The sequence below is a fragment of the Pelmatolapia mariae genome, linkage group LG6, assembly GCF_036321145.2.
Source record: "Pelmatolapia mariae isolate MD_Pm_ZW linkage group LG6, Pm_UMD_F_2, whole genome shotgun sequence".
Lineage (NCBI taxonomy): Eukaryota > Metazoa > Chordata > Actinopteri > Cichliformes > Cichlidae > Pelmatolapia > Pelmatolapia mariae.
The window spans coordinates 5,552,275-5,573,271 of record NC_086232.1 but is presented as its reverse complement, the minus strand read 5'-3'; the positions used below and the strand labels follow the sequence as shown (position 1 = coordinate 5,573,271).

The following is a 20,997-nucleotide window of genomic DNA, read 5'->3' as shown; positions in this document are numbered from 1 at the left end:
ATTTGGTTAAGCATTTAAGTAATTCAGTATTTGTTGCTTTGGGCCTTCGGCAGAGGTCAGAGTGGAAGATAAACAGGGGGCGGGAGATGAGCCAGATTGACAGCTTCAAATAGCCCATGATAAAGCATGACGAAATCAATGGCTGAACCAATTAGATGCTCAGTAGGCGGGTGCTTAGTCCAAATTTTACGCGGCGCTCGGCGGGTCGAAACACCGAGAATGAATATCCCGGTCTCAACCGGTTTTAACCGGTCCGTGGTTGGAAGCGTGAGCTTAGAGGAAGAGCACACTTGCACGCACTTAAACATCTTTGCTTCCCAACAGTGTGTGCGAACAGAACCAGAAATAAAACGAGATTATTTTACTTTGTGACCCGGAATACGACTCCAAGTCTGACTACGTGAAACTCTGGTGTTAGCTTAGCTTGATGTTACATTAGCCAGCGGACCTAAATCATTGACTTTTCCATTAGCACGCTAAGTTGCTATTAGCCTGGTCGGATGTAACTGGTAGCCTACCAATTATGTTTCAGAGTGGCTAAAGATAAGAAACGTCGGATATTCTTTAATATATCGCTAAATAAATCGATGAATATCCAGCTTAACAGCATTTTTAAATTACGACTGTTGGTGTAATCGAGGAAAGCTACTATTAGCTTTTGGCTAACGACTTTTAAGGGCAGCGTAACGTAAACGTGTGCCATGAGATAACGCTGCGAATTAGTTTGTAGCGTATTTAGCGGTTTCATATTTAGGTCTTCTGTTACAGCTCACATTATTAAAACCATCACTAGTTTTCGACGAGCGGACACCAACTATCAGGTAAGTCGCGTCTGATCACCATTAAGTTATTAAGGCTAACGTCAGGGTTTATCGGTTTTGAAACTAACCACCATTGGTAATAATAACCGGTTATAGAACTCAGACGTCATACAAGTTATTGTACTTGGTGAACTGGTACCTTTAATTGCGCCAAATAGTAGCAAACGGATCTGAGTGGACGTGTGTTGAATGCAGTATTTGCGTGTTGGCGGCGCTGTTTCGTGTTTCGCCAGTTTATGGTTTGTTTCAGTGACTGTCATAACTTTACCACGAGGGGCTGGCAAAACCGGAATAACCTGTTTCTGACTTATTTTTTCTCCAGAATATAGGTTGTCGATTCCATGTTTTTTTACGTTCCACTTATCTAGTATGTGTTAGTATTTACAGTGTAAATTTTCAACACTAAAAGGCTTAGTTTTTAGCACTTGTACTGCAGATTTTAATCACAGATGCAGTTCTTTTGTGTTTGGTAGTTCTTTTGTTACTTTTCCCCCAAGGGATGCTGTTGGGGTTAAGGTTTCTGTTTCTTCGTTTCCCCTGTCAGAATCTCTATGCCAGCAGAAATGACAATGTTGGCAGATCACCCAGCCAGACAGCTGCTGGACTTCAGCCAGAAATTGGACATAAATCTGTTGGACAATGTTGTCAACTCCATGTATCATGACATTGGATCCCAGGTGTGTTTTATGTGTTTCACCTTCAGTCAAAGCAGTGCTACTATCAAGTCCCTAATGGGTTTGGGAGCTTGTCTTGTAGCAAATACAGTTGTGTAATTACAATTTAAGTGTATGTTAAATTGAAGTATACTTTAAGTTGCTCTAAACCCACTGCTACTATGTTGCTCTTTTCTAGCAACGAGTAGCCCAGGAAGTGCTCACAAACTTGAAGGACCACCCTGATGCATGGACGAGAGTCGACACCATCCTGGAGTTCTCTCAGAACATGAAAACTAAGGTGTGAGCATAACAAGCATGTATTAAGGAATGCTAGGGCCTTAGACGAGCTACATTATTACACTGTTGAGGACCAGTGTATTAATGTAAGCTGAAGCTTATTGCTTTATCCACATAAGACTTAGGCTTTAAGGGAGGTGAGGTGTGAGAAATCATTATGATTGACCTAGTGTTTACTGGATATCTTGTGCAGTCAATGGGTCATTCACTGTCTTTAAATAAGTAGTTTTCGACAGCCTTACATGCTGTGCCTTTTTTGCTAGATCACAGATTTAAAGACTCTTGTGATGCTATCTTCAGTTGTCAGTGCTGTCAGAATGTTTGTTTTGGGCTTCTTTTGGCATTGCTACTGTCTCCATTTGTGCATATAATGGCTCTGAGACTGTGCTTAGTATGCACACTTATTTGTCTTTGGTCTAAGGTACACACAGCTGCTGTTGCAAGAGAGTTAAATGCTTAACTCGTAGGGCTTGAGAGGTGCAAGTATTGAAGGTTAATGTGTCCATTTATAACAGTTCAATTATTATAACAATGCCAATTCCACACTTGTATATATTTTGTGTAAGAACAGTGACTAAAGATGCGGCTGAAGTCTACAATTAGTTTTTTACCTGTCAACACTGACCAAATGTCATGTATGATTATTGTTTTAAAAGAAAAAAGAGAGAGACACACACGTTCCAACTATTTGAATATTGCACACTCAGAAAAAGGCAAAGTAGTACAGTGAGAGACATACATTCTGGTATATGTATTTAAACAGAAAGTTACATAAATGCACATTACAAAATAACCAAATAAAATTATTAGTTATAAGTTATATAGAATAAACATTCAATGTGCTGAACAGCGATGATCTTTTTGAACATATAACAGGACATAATCAAACCATCAGGGACCGGTGCTGCCTGAAGCTTTCTCAATAGCCAAATCAGGATTCAGTCAGCAAATTTAAGGTTCCACTGTTTTGCAATCAGTTGACCAAAATCAGAAATTTCCCCGAAGAGTGTGGGTGTAAAGTCACTCTGCTGCAGAATTAGCTTGTGAATTCTCTGCAGTCATTACCACGTGGTGCTTTTCAAAAAATTAAAGGTAAAACCAAGTTTGAGCTAACTTTGTGTATTTTAAAAACGAACTACTACATCTAAACTAACTGGGGATTAAAGCTTAAGTGGGAAGTCTGTCATGAGCACAAATATCTCTTAAACATTACAATGTAACCTGAAATGCATCTCCCTAAAGATGTAACTACAAGTTGCATTAATGCAGCCCACAGCTATTGTGAAAGGCCTGTTCAGTACCATTGATTCATCATGTGAATTCCTTTGAACTTCTTCACTGCAGTTTTTGAGTTTATCAGTGAGAGAGCAGTCATCATCTCAATATAAGGATTAATGATCAAAGCATCAATAAGGACTTTAAAATGATGAGGGGGGAAATCCCAGCTTTTTGTTTTTATCTACTAGCACCATATATAAAACAGCAGGATATAACCATATGATAATTAACACATATTATACCATGCACAATTGGCCACTTACGTAGGTTATGTTGTAGGATGCACCGAAAAAGTCTAAATTAGGCCTTAGCCTGCTACTGATAACTATGTTAATACACCTGTATAAATATCTTGAAAGATTCATTTAAGCTAAAGGTTTTTCTATTAAGCATATTATGACTTAATAGTGTTTATCTTTGGTATCTGATATTTATCCACTTACGTTTACTAATTACATTAGGTCACTTCTCACTCGCACCAGTAGCTGTGTATCTAAACTGACGCAGCCAGAGCTGCACCTTCGCAGCCATTGCTGGGTTCTCCTTCCACAGTCAAATAATTTGCACAATTAAATGTCTAATTACTTTGTGAATTCCATTACATAATTGAATTTAGAATATTCGTTGACAGCCCCAGTAATATCTATGTCTAAAGACCATGGGTCATCAATTTTGGGCTGCACAAAGCTGTCCACATGGGGTCACCGTGGAGACATGACAGTGCAAAGACTCTACTGAGGTTAGCTCTTGTTTTTGCTTGTTAAATCTTGATGAAAGGATTGAGTCTTTTTCAGAGCTCTAACTCATCTTTTCTTTTTTTTCTTTTTTCCCCTCCCAAATAGTATTATGCTCTTCAGATTCTGGAGACAGTCATCAAAACACGCTGGAAGATTCTTCCAAGAAATCAGTGTGAAGGTAAAAATCACCCTAATGACATTAATCAGGATATCTGTGTGTTTTCTTCCTCAGATATGTTATTTGTCTGAAAGGTGTTATCAGTTTTCTCTGAACAACACATGTCTGTGTTTTCAGGAATCAAGAAGTATGTTGTTGGACTGATTATCAAGACTTCTTCTGATCCTGCAAACATGGAGGTAAGGTGTCCTGTGTGATATGGTGCACTTAAACGAGTATTCGTGTCATTGTATTGGGTTGTCCCGATATTAGAATTTCAAACTCTGTTCTGATATTCAGGAGAATACTTGACACAATTTTTGATACCACAGGGAAGTTTGACCACATTGTGCAACAACAGAAGTAATGGCAAAGACATCATTTCTTGAAAAACTTGACGTGTTAATTTTACAAATGATTTAGATTTCATTATAGACTGAAGTTAAAATATATTTTAAAACATATCAATAGATAAAGGGTACATCTGCAGAATACCTAACATATCAAGATATATTTTTTAATCATTGAAGACAAAGAGGATTATAGAAAAACTACAAATAATAATGTATTTATGCTAATATAAAGCCGATAAAAAACCAAGAGTGTTCACTGTGAAGCAGATTGAACTAATCACTCACTGATTGGTTGCACTTTAAAACTGAAGTTATGGCTGGCAACAACAAAATAAGAAATGCATAATTAACACATGGATAAATTATTCCAAAAGTAGAAAAGTATATCATCTTGTACACATCTGCCTTCTCTTCACCGGATCTGCAACCTCTTACTCATCCAGTGTTCACTCTGTCCTGCCTCACTCTGCAGCTCTTCACTTCACCTCCAAAAATTGCTCAGAGTAGTTTGTCACTGCACTCTCTACTGTTCAGCTACTGTTCCCCTGCTGCTCTGCACAGCCAGCAATCCATCTAGTTTCCCATGTGTCCGTAATCCAGTCTGTTACTGCTCAATATTCTATCCATGACCCAGTCAGCCCTGCACCATTTATTAATCTTTTTTCTATCTATAGTCTGCTAGCTGTTACGTGACTGATTAAAAATGGCTAATGTGGCGATTGGGTAGTTGCTAATAGTTAACAGCTAACATAACATGTAACCATTTTTATGTTTATTTGCAGAAAGAGGGGGTATACATTTCAAAACTCAACATGATCCTTGTACAGGTAAATAGGCATTTAATGTTTGACATAGTGTACATTATTATTGTTTGACATAAAGCAATGATGCTGATGATGAGCTCTATTTCTGGACTTTTAGATCCTGAAGCAGGAATGGCCCAAACACTGGCCCACTTTTATAAGTGATATTGTGGGTGCAAGTCGGACCAGTGAGAGCCTCTGTCAGAACAACATGATCATCCTCAAACTGCTCAGTGAAGAGGTGTTTGACTTCTCCAGTGGCCAGATGACCCAGGTGAAGGCCAAGCATCTCAAAGACAGGTAACTGATCTGATATACTGTATAACTTATGTCGAGCAAATAGTGGACGTCAGGTCTTACATTTGAGTACTGAATACTGAAAGAAGGAGAAATATTGGTTCATTGTTGATTTTGAGTCTTTTATTTTCAGTCTAATCAGGTACAGTTAGAGACTAGAGCTGGGCGATAAAACGATAACGATATGTATTGCGAAATAACTTTTTCTCGATAGAAAAAATAAACTATTGCGATAGACCTTGCTCTCTTTAAAAAAAAAGAAAAAAAAGAAAAGAACAGCCAATCCAAATTAAGTAGCGCAGAGCCGAACCAATCACAGCCGCACCGTCACGTCACGTGACTTGTTACGTACAGCACAAGTGCCAAGCCGCACATGTGTAGTTGTTTGGGAAGCAGCCAGCCGGGCTGCCCAGGTAATGGAGGAAATGAGTGTGCCGACTAGAGAAAAATCAACCGAGAGCGTGGGTGACCAGGTTACCGAAGAGAAAAGAGATGATGGTTCCAATTCCGGAGAGATTGTCGAACGGAAGGGCCATAGAAGTTCCATAGTGCAAAGGTATTTCGTAGTGATGTGTCGGTCGCGAACGAAATGGCTCTTAGAGCCGGATTTTTGACGTGAACGACGCGAGCCGGCTCCTTATTGCGAGCCGTGGGTTTTTTTTTCTTCCTCTCACCCTCTCTCTCGGACTTTTTTTCCGCTTCACTCTGCACGCGAGCCTTGTGCTTTGCGCTGGGAAGAGGGGGGAGGGGCGGTAGTTACACTCGCAGTAGCACAGGAACAGAGCGGGAGGGAGAGAAAGAGAGCCAGGGACAACAACGTCACATTAGAAAGGTATAGTAATCATCCACAACTATTTTCAGTTGCAGATGATAAAGGATTCAGAAAGTTCAGAAAGCTATACAACAAGGAGAGATTGAGAATTTCCTTTTAGTTCTCAGTTTATTTGATATTGACAAAAGTTAGTCAATTTTGTCTGTTCTTCTGTAAAACAAACTAAGATTTATTTTTAGAATTAATATTTTGTTTCTAAGTGGAATTGGCAATTTAGTAGTCTGTTTTGTTTGTTCTATTTTGAAACTTAAACACTTTAGCGGCTGCCTTTTGTGTAGTTTGCAATATTTGCCTTTATTTATCTGAAAAAGTCTCATGTTCCTTAAGTACATCTACCCTGTTGAACTTATTATGGGAAATAAATATTAAAATCAAGACAAGCTGCTGATTATTTCACATTTTACTTGTGAGCAACGGCACATTTAAATCTTACAAATATAGTTATTTGGCTTATATCGTGATATATATCGTTATCGCCTGAAATGAAAAAAACATATCGTGATATGAAATACATCTTATATCGCCCAGCTCTAGTTAGAGATATCATATTTTTTTGATGTTGTCCATTCTTGCGTTTCCATTGCATATTTCGATCAATCATACTGCATTCCAAAACCTGCAGGTTATATTGTAATTTGTATGCATTTGTATACTGATGATTCCCCAAAAAAAGTTGTATAGATGTAAGATTGCACCTTTTGTTAACAAAATGTAGCAATTATCCCAGAAGAAGGCTGGGAAGATCGTGAAGTCTGACATCCTGAGTGAGACTCCACTTTAATTGGTTTTAGCAGCAGCATGTAAAATTTACTAGGGATCCCAACGCAAAGCCAGATTGTTGGTCATTTGGCTCATTGGGTGCCACGGTAGACTCCGCTAGACTTGGGGAAAAGGGTGAGAGCTAAAAAAAAAAAAATCAAGATGATGAGTACTTACACTCCGCTCTCTTTTCCCTGTCAGCATGTGCAACGAGTTCTCCCAAATATTCCAGCTGTGCCAGTTTGTAATGGTAAGACAAACAATTTTTTTTCACAGTTGTTTTCAAAACATTTTGTGCAAGTCTCAATACCTCAAAAACTGATGTGTATAATTCTTCTCCATAGGAAAATTCCCAAAATGCCCCACTGGTCCACGCTACCCTGGAGACTTTACTCCGCTTCTTGAATTGGATTCCTTTAGGTTACATCTTTGAGACGAAACTCATCAGCACGTTGGTCTACAAGGTAAACCAGATGATACTCTTTCATTAAATAAAACTTGAAATAATTAACTCTAATACAGCGGGATACAGTATGTCTGTGGGTCTGGTTATACTGAAAAACACTGACATGGCATGGTAAGGCCAGTTAAATTAATGTTGTCACGCAAAGTGTCTAAGAACAAATGCTCAGATTTGCACATGGAATCAATTACAAGTAGAAACTTCGAAAAGGTTTTAACCTTAAATTTTAACAACTTAATCAGTTCAAAGGGATCCCACCGTCTGAACTATGGTGGTTCATCCTAAAGATGCATAACAATTTTGTGGAAATATTGCCATTAATCCAGAACTCGTTGTGTCGTTGGTTTGGTCAGGAATCGGTCACATCTATTACATGCATATAAAGCAGTTGGTGCTAGATAATGATCATAAAATCATCAAATTGATCTGAACTGGTTACAGCTGACTAAATGTGAGTCTCTGTCACTATCATAGTTGTTGAGTCAAGGCTGTTAACCAGCTAACTTGTATGCATGTAAGAAATGCATTCCTTCATCACAAATTATAGGAGCAATAAAAAATAGGCATGTCAGCACTGACCTGCTGTGTTTTCTTTTGCAGTTCTTGAACGTACCCATGTTTCGCAATGTGACTCTGAAATGTCTGACTGAGATTGCTGGTGTGAGCGTCAACCAGTATGAGGAGCAGTTTGTCAACCTCTTTACCCTCACCATGTCCCAGCTCAAACAGGTATGCACTCAGACCGAATTAGTATTGAGTGCCTCTTGCATTAATTGCACTCAGTGTTACAACGTGCTTACAAATACCGTTTGAGTTATTACACACAAATCTCCAACCTTCCACCTCAACAAAAGGTCAACAGGCAGCACAGGCTGTCAATCTCTCAGTAAAAGAAAGACCCAAAATAAATGTAGATTAAGTAAGAAATTTTCCTTAGTCCATTCAGAAATGGGCATAAATGTTTTTCACTGTGTGTATGTGCGATTTCAACAGTTTTGCTGAGTTGCTCTGTTTACAGCAGCAGATAAGTTTCAAAAACTGCCCAAATACATAAAGCATGAGAGGAACCAGTGGATAGTTTAGTACTTTCTGTTCACAGATTAAAATACAAACAAAGTTTTTAGTCACCTTAAAACCAACTACTTTCACTGTGCTGTATATTGTGAATGTGCTTGTACAGAGTGCCTTAGGCTAAAGTGAAGAGTTTAATCCTTTCTAAGACCATTGCATGAGCTCAGGCTTTTCTGAATGAATCATGTAATAATCACAGCTGTGTTTCACACACAAGAATATTATGTCGTCTGTAACATTGAGCAGACTGACATATGGTGCTATAGCAAGTCAGGTCATAGGCTTTATTTGTACTGTAGAACTGTTTCGTTGTATCCCATTTTATGTTGTACATCAGTGTCTATCAATAGGTAAACTGTACTTTATCAAACATTTAAACTCTTACTTGATAAGTCATCGTTTATTCTCTCCAGAGTCTCTGTACTAAGTACTTTACTATGTACTTTAGTACTTTAGGCTCCACTCTGACTATCTAAGAACAAAATGATGCTGGTGCATGAGATGGAGAAGTTTTCTGCGTAGCTGTGAGTGAGGCCTGACAAATTATCTGAACAGAAGATTATAAAATGTAATGAATATAAGATCAGGGTGTCTTTAGTTACCAGAAAATTTTACATTTCTAAAGTTATAAGTAAACCTGGTCCTTACTTTACATGATATTCATTAAAACTTTCCTTAAATGAAACTTTACTAAACGTTATCTCCCAGTATTCCTTAACAGGCAATGTTTCTGGTATAACTTTGTGGTTTATATTCTAGTTTTAGATTAAGCTCGAATCTTGAGTGGTCTCATAGTTGAGTATAAGATAAAACTTGATTACAGAAAATGCAATGTCCACAAACAAAACCCCAAATGGATTCAATGAAAGCAAGTTTGAAGATAAATTAATAATTATGAGGCTTTGCAGTAAAAAAATTGTATTTTATTTTTTTTGCTGTTTGGCTAGATGCTGCCTTTAAACACAAACATCAGAGTGGCCTACGCCAATGGGAAGGATGACGAACAAAACTTTATTCAGAACCTGAGCTTGTTCCTCTGCACTTTCCTCAAAGAACATGGCCAGCTCATTGAGAAAAGGCCCAACCTACGCGAGACACTCATGGAGGTAGGTGGACAACACAGCAACACAAACGAGAACATTTTCACTGTTTACCTTTTTTTTTTTTTTTTTTTTTTTTTTGTTTGTTTGTTTGTTTTACATCATGTGGACCCTGAACTCTCATGTTGTGGCTTACAGTCATTTTGTCTGTATTAGCATCCCTTTCTGTATCAGGTGACTGCCAGATTTTCTTTTTCTCCTCATGAATTTTGTCCTTATTACACTTTTGCAATGGTATACATTTTGGAGCTATTACACTGGGGTGGTCGACCTTTCTCTTTTCCACTTAAATAAGTATAGATAGTTAATTGTTCTGGGAACTGTGAAGAATGAGAGTAGCACAGGAAATATCAGTAATCTGTACTGCAATTTAACCACAAAAAGGCTTATTAATTTTGATTATGTAAACATAACTTGTCTGTTTGTTTTATGAAATATAAAACGCTAAGGACAAGTGGACCAGGAAATCAAAAAGTTGCTTAAAAAGTAAAAGGGAGATTATTTAAATTACAAACTGTACCATTATATTATCTTCATTCTATATTTATAGGACAGCCAATGAAGACTACTTGATTATGCTTGAAACCAACAAATTCAGGGCATACTATGTCACACATTTGGTTAAAGAAAGTGAGGAATATCCTGAGATCTTTTGACTTTAAAAAGCTCACTATATAGAAGTGTATTGCATCTGATCATGTTATAAAAGTTTTCTGTCTTGCAAATGTCAGTACTAAAGCACTGAGTACATCCATACTGAACGAATAACTGACCTGAGAAGACCTAGTTTTCCTATATCTGTTCTGAAGCACAAAGATTTTAAGGATAGGAAACATCTTTATAAATGCGCCTGAGATTATGTTGATTCCAAGAAATGGAATCCTTATCACTTTTACACACAAGAAATCAAAATTTATAAAACCACTGTAAAGTGTTTTGTTTCAGTCAGACTTTTTCCAGTGAGTCCATGAAGATGCCAGAATCTTTTCTTTGACAGCTGATTTTCTTCTTTCAGCTTCTTTTGAGCTTCTCATCTGTGAGAGCTGTGATTCTTGACTGGCTGGTTCTTTATTTTCGTCTGATGTTGGAGAACCCATTTACAGTGTTATGTAATTTTGGATGACCACCACATTCTCAAACATAATCCACAGAAACCGCATATTAGTTTATATTCTGCTTAATACTTTCAGTTTTGCCTACAACAGGATCGTTTAACTAGTCTGTGACTGACCAGAAGAGTCATGACATAATAACCCCCACGTTAAAAAAAGAATAGAAGTTTGAATAATGACATACATCCCTTTGTTTCATCAGTTAACTTGAAACATTTAAAGTTGTCCAACCTCACCACACTTTGTCCTGTCTGCAGGCGCTGCACTACATGCTGCTGGTGTCAGAAGTGGAGGAGACGGAGATCTTTAAGATCTGTTTGGAATACTGGAACCACCTGGCAGCTGAACTCTACAGAGAGAGTCCCTTCTCCACTTCCAGCACTCCACTGCTTTCTGATGTCCCACCACGCAGACACCTTTACCTACCTGTGCTCTCCCAGGTTGGGCTGCTATTACGCACGCACACACAGAGATTGTATCCTCAAAATGTCAATGGATTAAGAGGTCACACTCTTGTCCCAAATGCAACTTATGATTATATTAAACAGCATTACAATCATATTCTTATGATTATTTATTGGTCATATTTTTTTTTAATGGCATAAAATGCTTGCAAACATCTAAAACAAAATTCTTTCATTTTTTACACTGTTCTTACAAAACTGATGTGTCTAACTGACTCTATATCCCTGTCTTCTTTCAGGTGCGTCTACTGATGGTGAGCCGTATGGCCAAACCAGAGGAAGTGCTTGTGGTGGAGAATGATCAGGGCGAAGTGGTCAGGGAGTTTATGAAGGACACAGATGCAATCAACCTTTACAAGAACATGAGAGAGACTCTTGGTAAGTTGTTAACGGTCCTTGTGACTAACTATAAAATATTATATTTATAATATTATTTATTTATAAAATATTTTATTTATAACATTACTTATTTATATTTATAAAATGTTTTAATTGTGCAGTTTTCAGGGGGTTTTCTCACTGTCAAGTTATGTCCTGTATGTACCAGGCTGTTATTCAACATTTAAGACCTTTCAGTTGTAATTTTAGCTTTCAGTAATGTATGCTGCTCCTGCAGGGTCTCAAAGAGGATTAGATTTTTTTTCTTCAAATTTATGAAAACCAAAAATGGGTTTATTAAAAGATCTGGCATCTTGCTATTAAAATGGTATGGTCAGCAGCACTTACTGGCTACTGGTTATGTTGGCACTTTGTATTAATTAGCTCACATAACTCTCTGTTTGTGCACAGTGTATCTGACTCATCTGGACTATGCTGATACTGAACGCATCATGACAGAGAAGCTTCACAACCAGGTGAATGGCACCGAGTGGTCGTGGAGAAACCTGAACATGCTGTGCTGGGCCATTGGTTCCATCAGCGGAGCGATGCATGAGGAGGATGAAAAGAGGTTCCTTGTGACTGTCATCAAGGTGAAACATACATTGTTGTAGCACATGTCATTAACACAGTATGGCATCAGTATGGCTGAAAAATATGTTTAGATTTTGTCAGTCTCTGTAACACCAAACAATATAAATTGATTAGGTGTGTTACATTCGCAGGACCTGCTTGGCTTGTGTGAGCAGAAAAGAGGCAAAGACAACAAGGCCATAATAGCATCAAACATCATGTATATTGTGGGTCAGTATCCTCGTTTCCTGCGAGCCCACTGGAAGTTCCTCAAGACGGTCGTCAACAAGCTGTTTGAGTTTATGCATGGTGAGATATTTTGTGCTGAATGTTTGTGTATTTCTGATGCTTGGTGTTAGGAGAATGTTGAAACGATGCAAACCATTGTTACACTAAATCTCATTGGCTGCTGTCAATGAATAAGGCTTATTGTGATTTTGTTTGGCTTATTCTCTTTTTCCTTGCACAGAGACACATGATGGCGTTCAGGACATGGCATGTGATACTTTCATCAAGATAGCCCAAAAGTGCCGCCGTCATTTTGTGCAGGTTCAGGTGGGAGAGGTGATGCCCTTTATAGATGAGATTCTGAACAACATCAACACCATCATTTGTGACCTGCAGCCTCAGCAGGTGAGCCCTGCCCAGTGTCTGGACTTATTCACGTGGTTTTGTTATAGTTCTGCTGTTAAATAGGTTTAAGTGCGTCTGTCAGACTTTCACGGGATGGAAATTGTGTTTTGCAGTAGAACTTTTCGTTTGCTAAGTTCCAAACCTACATGTTGACAAAGGTCTATGTTAGAATTAAGCCCAGTCCCATTCCTGCAGGTTCATACATTTTATGAGGCAGTGGGGTACATGATTGGAGCTCAGACAGACCAGGCTGTTCAAGAACTTCTGATAGAGAAATACATGCTGCTGCCTAATCAGGTGTGGGACAGCATCATCCAGCAAGCCACTAAGGTGAGGAACCTTGTAATGTCCCAGTGCTGTTACATTGTCAATAAGGCAGCCTGCAGCCCACTTCTGTTTTGTTGGTGTGTGCTTAATCTTTAACATGGACTTGTGCTACAGAATGTGGATATCCTGAAGGATGCAGAGACGGTGCGTCAGCTGGGCAGCATCCTCAAGACAAACGTCAGAGCCTGCAAAGCTGTTGGCCATCCCTTTGTTGTCCAGCTAGGACGCATCTACCTGGACATGCTCAACGTCTACAAATGTCTAAGTGAAAACATCTCCTCAGCCGTCCAAAGCAATGGTAAGTTTATGGCCTCTCCCTCAATTTATCTTATTAACCAGACTAATGTTTGAGCCTTATCAATAAAGTACTGTTAGACTGCTTACCATATTAAACCTACAGTAGTAAAGAAATGGGAATTCAAGCACACAGCATCACTGTTGTGACAATATAACCAGTAAATCACAGTAATAATTGTCCTTTAAGACCAAAAAAATAATGTGCAAAAACTTATTGCAAAGTTTTTTGATGAAACCCTTGAATGTTTTTTCATCCTGAGTATGTGCTCGTTGGAGACGTCAGCCACTTAAACTTGTTGGTTTTTCTCATTGTACAGGTGAGATGGTGACTAAGCAGCCTCTGATTAGGAGTATGAGGACCGTAAAGAGAGAGACGCTAAAATTGATATCTGGCTGGGTCAGTCGCTCCAATGACCCTCAGATGGTGAGCCTGGCCTTGTTTTGTTTCCTCTAGTCTGTTCTCTAATGAAACAGATTCAAATCTGTGTTTATGGAGACTTCTGTTTCGAGCAGTGATTCATATAAAACCCCTCCTGCATTTATTTAGCAATGAAGAAATAAATGGTGCAGGTAACAAACTGAAAATTGTAATAACTGCTTTGCATGTAAGCATGGGTTTCTTTTCCCCTCAGAAACAATGAAAAGCTTAAATTAGATTTTTTTTTTTCCTGCTATAACCCTAAGTATGACCAAAGCATGTTCTTTCAAACCTTCACTGTCTCTGGAAAATGGGCACTATAGAGCTGGGCGATATAAGATTTTTTCATATCACGATATGTTTTTTTCATTTCAGGCGATAACGATATATATCACGATATAAGCCAAATAACTATATTTGTAAGATTTAAATGTGCCGTTGCACACAAGTAAAATGTGAAATAATTAGCAGCTTGTTTTAATTTAAATATTTATTTCCCATAATAAGTTTAACAGGGTAGATGTACTTAAGGAACATGAGACTTCAGTTTCAGATAAATAAAGGCAAATATTGCAAACTACACAAAAGGCAGCCGCTAAAGCGTTTAAGTTTCAAAATAGAACAAACAAAACAGACTACTAAATTGTCAATTCCACTTAGAAACAAAATATTAATTCTAAAAATAAATCTTAGTTTGTTTTACAGAAGAACAGACAAAATTGACTAACTTTTGTCAATATCAAATAAACTGAGAACTAAAAGGAAATTCTCAATCTCTCCTTGTTGTACAGCTTAGCTTTTCAAACAGTTTTAACAGTGACTTTAGTCTGACAAAAGCCGAATGACGAATTAGCGCTTTCAGCCAGAGATTGAGCATGCACCGGTTTATTGTATTTCCAGACTTGCTTTCGGCACAATTTACAGTGCGCGCTACTCTGTTTTTTGTCAGACTTGAAATAGCCGAAATACCTTCACACTACGGAACTTCTATGGCCCTTCCGTTCAACAATCTCTCCGGCATTGGAACCATCATCGGTTTTTTCTTCGGTAACCTTCGCTCACGCTCTCGGTTGATTTTTCTCTAGTTGGCAAACTCATTTCCTTCATTACCCGGGCGGCCCGGCTGCAAAAACAAATACACATGTGCGCCTTGGCACTTGTGCTGTACGTAACAAGTCACGTGACGTGACGCTGCGGCTGTGATTGGTTTGGCTCTGCGCTACTTAATTTGGATTGGCTGTTCTTTTTTTTTTCTTTCTTTTTTTTTTTTTTTAAGAGGACAAGAGAGATGAGGCCTATCGCAATAGTTTAATTTTTCTATCGAGAAAAAGTTATTTCGCAATATATATCGTTATCATTCTATCGCCCAGCTCTAGGGCACTATTATTATTTTGAAGCTAGAGTGCAAATTAATAATGTTAAAATGGTGTTAATGAAACGCTTAACTAAAATCTGTCATGGTTAAAGTCAAATGTCTGGGCTGAGAAATGCTTAAATGTAGTAAATTATTGTAAAAGGAGTTGTCAGTTTTTATCTTCTAATTATATTTTTAAGGCTCCAGTAGTTAATGATGTGTTATACTAAAGAGTTATTCAAGATCTTTTAATATGAAGGTGTGAAACACCCATCATAATTGCTGCTGTTCCTTTGGTTCAGGTGGCAGAGAACTTTGTGCCTCCCCTGCTGGAAGCTGTGCTCATAGACTACCAGAGGAATGTTCCAGCTGCCCGGGAGCCTGAGGTCCTCAGCACCATGGCAACCATTGTGAACAAGTTGGGAGTCCATATCACCGGAGAAATTCCCATGATCTTTGATGCTGTCTTCGAGTGCACTCTGAACATGATAAACAAGGTTTAACTGAGTTGATTTAACTGTATCTGATAGAATAGAATAAAAATTTAAAGTTGAACAGTTTATAACCCTTCTTAACTCCTTATTTTCCATTTATGCCTTCAGGATTTTGAAGAATTTCCAGAACACAGAACCCATTTCTTCTACCTCCTTCAGGCTGCCACCTCCCAGTGCTTCCCAGCCTTCCTATCTATTGCCCCAGCTCAGTTCAAACTGATCCTGGACTCCATCATCTGGGCTTTTAAGCATACGATGAGAAATGTGGCTGACACAGGTCTGAACTGAAAACACTAACCCTGTTAGATTGTTCAGACAGCACAGAGGGAGATGCTTTTTTTTTCTGCTTTTGATTCGATGTGATGTTGTTGAGATTGGGTATCCCTAATGTGATCAGCTCTGAGACTGATCATAGGAGCCATAAGCTGTTCACAAGCTGTTCCTGGTTTTGTTTTGTTTTTTGGGGGGGGGGTTGTTTTTTTGTTTTTTTTTAACAAGAGGCAGCCAATAGGTATAAAAATGCCTAAAAGAGAGAGAATCTAAACTTTTTCAACAAATGAAGTGAGGCTATGTATAAGATAAATAAGGATGGGATAAAAAATTTTGAACAGCTGAAGATATGATGCACAGTTAGTGTTTTTATTCTAGTACAGTGCTGGAATAGAAATATGGAGCACAACAGTTCAAAATAAAAATAATATACCACACAATACAATATCAAGTAATACGCAAAATTTAAAACTGACCTTAATCACATGTAGGTATGTAGTGCAGATTGTTCTCAAATCTCTGCTGATCTAAAGGATGTCGCATCCTCTTTTGCAGGCTTGCAGATCCTATATACTCTCCTGCAGAATGTTTCTGCAGAGGAAGCAGCAGCGCAGAGCTTCTACCAGACGTACTTCTGTGACATTCTGCAGCACATCTTTTCTGTGGTCACGGATACATCTCACACTGCAGGTAAAGAGATTATGAAAGATGTATCATCACACAATTCTAAAGGCTTCTCAGTTTGACCTTTATATAAATACAATAATGATGCAGCACTCCATTTTCAGTGTAGTCAGGAGCCAGTTTTTTATAAGACCAGCCAGTAACTAAATAACCAGCGTGTTGTTCTGCCCTTTGTCTAGGATTAACGATGCATGCCACCATCTTGGCCTATATGTTTAACCTGGTGGAAGAGGGGAAAGTTAGTGTTGCTCTGAGTGCTGCAAACCCAGCCAACAATCAGGGACATGTCCAGGAGTACATCGCCAACCTGCTCAAGACAGCCTTCCCCCACCTCCAAGAGTAAGTCAGCTTTGAACTCTGCTGCCCGTATTATTACTAGGACTCCCTCTACTCACCATCACCCCTATCCTGAAGCAGCTTCACTGGCTCCCGGTTCAACTCCGTATTAATTTCAAAATACTCCTCTACACATTTAAGGCTATTCATTCTCTCTCCCCCCACCATATCTCTCTGACTTGGTACAGATCTCCATCCCATCCCGGTGCCTCAGATCCTCCTCTTCTCTTCTTCTTTCTGTTCCTTCATTTCGTTTTATTACCATGGGGGGCAGGGCTTTTAGTTGCTCTGCCCCTCGACTTTGGAATTCCTTACCCCCTGACCTCAGAAACATCAGTTCTTTCACCCTTTTTGTCCACCCTCAAAACCCACCTGTTCAAGATAGCCTACTCTGTATAACTACTCCATGCTCTTAAACTTTGTTTTATTATTGTGTTCATTTCCTGTTTTTATGCTTATCTTATTTGTTCTGTAAAGTGTCCTTGAGTGTTTTGAAAGGCGCTTTTTTTTTATTACCCCCCCCCCCCCTATGAGGCCAAAAAATTAAACTGTTGCAGAATTACAACAGATGTTATTTTTGACCACAGTTTTACAAGTTGCACTTTCAAGACTTGAGGCTCATTGAATGTTTTATCTACAGTGCCCAGGTGAAGGTGTTTGTAACGGGTCTATTCAGCCTCAATCAGGATATCCCAGCCTTTAAGGAGCACCTAAGGGACTTCCTTGTGCAGATCAAGGTGAGAAAATGGCCAAAAAAAACTTGCCAGCTAGAAACTGACCAAGAAAGGTATAAGTGCAAAAATGAAGATGATTATATTCTTTGCCAACACAAAACAGTTTCATCTGAGCCAATGAGCAATGATTCTTAGCTTGGATCCAAAGTATACCAACCTTTGTGCTCAAATTTACATGAGCATAAAGATATTATTCATCAATGAAAACACTGTAGACACCTGCTTCTTAGTAGAAGAATAGAATTTAAGAGTAGAAGAGTTGAATTTAAAAGCATTGGTGTTCAAACTGTATGGTTTAAGGAGCACAACACATCCAAATGAATCCAAATTTCCAAACCGTCTACTTGTGTGGTCTTGCAGGAGTTTGCTGGTGAGGACACATCAGACCTCTTCCTGGAGGAGAGAGAGACAGCTCTGCGCCAAGCCCAGGAAGAAAAACACAAGCTCCAGATGTCTGTGCCCGGCATCCTCAACCCCCATGAGTTGCCAGAGGAGATGTGCGACTAAAGTGACCATAGCCCCTACGGACCAACTCTGAAGGGAGAAAGTTCAACAGGGAGCAAAGACATTTCCTATTGTTTTCCTTCCAAGTGTGGTTGTGTGCAAGTGTGTGTTGAAGAGAATTGGAGGGGGGGGACCCCGGCACTCGGTTGTATGTCGACCAAATTCTGTCAATATGTAAATGAGAATCGCCCCTTATTACTACCCCCAATTCTGGCACAGATTCCTCCCCACCACCAGCTTCTTTTATATACATTGTTTATGTAACATGCCATCTTTTGTTACCTTCTTGCTATCAAAGCTTTGTTTGGCCATGCATTCATTTAAACCTGCATGAAGTTGTAAGAAGTAATGGTTATTTTTGAACCTTCTACATGCTTATTTCAACTTCCTTCCCACTTGTTAATATGTAATATATATATAATGTTGAAACACTTGCAATGGTTATGTGACAGATTGCTCCAGTTTCACAAGTGCCATGTGCACTGTGCAGAACGAATGTGATGTTCAAGGGGTCCATTTGTACTCCTTTGCTTCCTGTGTTTGTTGTTTTGGTTTTTGAGTGTGGTTGTTTTTTGTTTCTTTTTTTCTTTTGTTTTGGCTTTCTGATAAATTCAGGGCTTCGGTTCCTCTGCTTTTGGATGAGTGCGTGCATATCATCCTGTTTGTAAAGCTGTCTTAGTACTCTGAAAATATAAAGTTGGCTATTTTTACAAAACATTCTGTATGATTCTCTTCTTTCTGTAAGCCTAACCTTAAGGACCTAAAAGTTTAGATAAGCTTGAGGTGCTACTGATATGTCAGATGAGATGCAGTTTTTAAGTGAATAATCACTAGACTTAAAAAGCCACTGTGGTTCCCCAGTCAGTTATTTGCAGCACGCATAGATGAAACATTGAAGATGTTGAACTAAATCTACTTGCACATTTATCCAAATATAGCACTTCTTTGATACTACAGAATGAGTAATAACAAGTTTTGTTATACATTTTAAAATGGATAAATTATACTTGACTCCTGTGATATACACTGCGCAAAAAAGGACCACTTTTTAATTGAGTATAGCACCAAATTAACTAAATTCATTTTTTTTTAAAATATTGATCTGGTCAGTTAGGTAGCAGAGGGGGTTGATGATCAGTTTCAGTTGCTTTGCTGTTAATGAAATTAACAGCAGGAGCAACACTGAGTCAACTCTGGCATCCTAGCATGACTGGGCCCCACACACGCCTGATCTAAATTCTATACAACACATGTGGGATGTTATGTTTCCATACACACATATGATGCCACCAGGCTGCACCTCAAGACTGTCCAGGAGCTCCTCAGGGAGCAGATGGGCACATTCTCCAATGTTTTCATGGCAGGCATACAAACTGCAGAGCATTACTTTGAGTTGCCGCAATGAAATTTCTGCAAAATGGACCAGCTACCCACATACTTTTTCACTTTGATTTTGTAGGTGTCTTTGAAGCAGCACTTTGTAGATTGATCATTTTCATCAAACGATGTAGCATTTTTTTGTTCTTAGCGCATTACTCACTCCATATCAGTGTAGGTATAAAAGATTTTCCAATGAGATTGGCTGTGTTTGCTAAGTGCTGCTCTAATATTCTTGTTAAATAATTTGGTCAGCCTATGTACAAGTTTGTTCTTTTTTTAAAAGATTTTTTTTATTGGTAGAGACAGTGATGATAGACAGGAAATTGGGGAAAGAGAGGGGGGAGACATGTATTAAAGGGCCACGGGTCAGACTCAAACCCAGGCCTACTGCATTCTGGCCACATGGCCTTGCTCACCCAAGTTCTTTTTTAAAAACAAGTTCTCTGTTTCAGGTTGTTTTTTCTTCTACTTTTGGATTTGTATACAGGGGGAAATCCTTATATGTTCATCTAAAATATACATCTCTGGCTGTAGCAGGTGTTTGGATGGTCAACCAATCTGAAGAAAGTTGGATTAAACGGAGGTGGAAGGAAGTTAAAACAGCTGCCCCAAGGCCCAGTACAATATAAATAAGGATTTTTTTTTTTAGCTGTGAATCAATGCAAAGCTACTATAGTAGGGTCACACATACAAATATATTGCTGGAGATGAGCATAATAGGTTCTGCTATAAAAGTTGTGCTGCAAAAGTATCAAGGTTTGGGTTAGCAAGATTATCACCTTCCTTTTTCCAGCTGCTTCCTTTTGGGGTGGACACAGCTGAGACCAACTAAAATCTCCTTCCATCTCAGCTTATCCCTATAATCCTCTTCTGTCACACCAACCCAACAAAGACATGTGAGGTCCTCCCTCCCCTTTTCCACCTATCTGACAGCTCTGTATTTACTATCTTTCCCCCCAAATATCCACTATCCCAGTTCTGCACATGCTGAAACCATTTCAGCCTTGCCTAGTCGGATGATGTACTAATTTTTAATCCTGTCTATCCTGTTCGCTCCCAATGAAAATCTGTACATTTTTAACTCGACCACCTCCAACTCGGCCTCCTGTCTTTTTGTTGGTACCACTGTCTCGAAACCATACATCATAGCAGGTCCTGCTGCTATATTTTTGTCACAAATTACCCCGATACTCATCTCCACCCACTCCACCCTGCCTGGTCTTCCCTTTTCACCACTTCTTTGGATAGTTGACCATGTGCAGACATGCCAGAAAAGATTTTTTCCAGTGATCAGTTAGCTTTTAACATGATAAACATAATGTGCCTTTGGAACGCAGCATTGATGCTGAAAATGGTTCTTTGTAAACCTATATATACATATATATTCCATTACAAGTCATGAATGATTGATGATT

At 38.8% G+C, this 20,997-nt stretch overlaps 1 protein-coding gene across 2 annotated transcripts; it reads left to right on the top strand.

Annotated features, from left to right (window-relative positions):
- Positions 1–219: 219 nt before the first annotated feature.
- On the top strand, positions 220–18,900 carry xpo1a (exportin 1 (CRM1 homolog, yeast) a). 2 transcript variants are annotated; one of them, XM_063475714.1, is made up of 25 exons: positions 220–821; positions 1,366–1,498; positions 1,674–1,775; positions 3,895–3,967; positions 4,085–4,146; positions 5,082–5,126; positions 5,221–5,402; positions 7,192–7,240; positions 7,335–7,454; positions 8,054–8,182; positions 9,472–9,630; positions 10,994–11,176; positions 11,440–11,578; positions 11,990–12,171; positions 12,304–12,460; positions 12,621–12,784; positions 12,980–13,114; positions 13,226–13,409; positions 13,726–13,832; positions 15,483–15,677; positions 15,783–15,951; positions 16,500–16,634; positions 16,808–16,967; positions 17,605–17,701; positions 18,059–18,900. In XM_063475714.1, the coding sequence occupies exons 2-25, from the start codon at positions 1,373–1,375 to the stop codon at positions 18,203–18,205; spliced, it is 3,201 nt and encodes a 1,066-aa protein (XP_063331784.1). In that variant the 5' UTR covers positions 220–821; positions 1,366–1,372; the 3' UTR covers positions 18,206–18,900. The 2 variants fall into 2 exon arrangements, with proteins under 2 accessions (XP_063331784.1, XP_063331785.1); XM_063475715.1 differs by lacking the exons at positions 220–821; positions 1,366–1,498; positions 1,674–1,775 and adding an exon at positions 3,698–3,791.
- The last annotated feature ends 2,097 nt before the right edge of the window (positions 18,901–20,997 follow it).

Bases quoted from the DNA above. Each gene is read 5' to 3' on its own strand.
- xpo1a (XM_063475714.1), top strand. From the start codon at position 1,373: ATGCCAGCAGAAATGACAATGTTGGCAGATCACCCAGCCAGACAGCTG. The intron at 5,403-7,191 runs GTAACTGATCTG...TTTCCCTGTCAG, and splicing joins GCCAAGCATCTCAAAGACAG to CATGTGCAACGAGTTCTCCC. The intron at 8,183-9,471 runs GTATGCACTCAG...CTGTTTGGCTAG, and splicing joins CCATGTCCCAGCTCAAACAG to ATGCTGCCTTTAAACACAAA.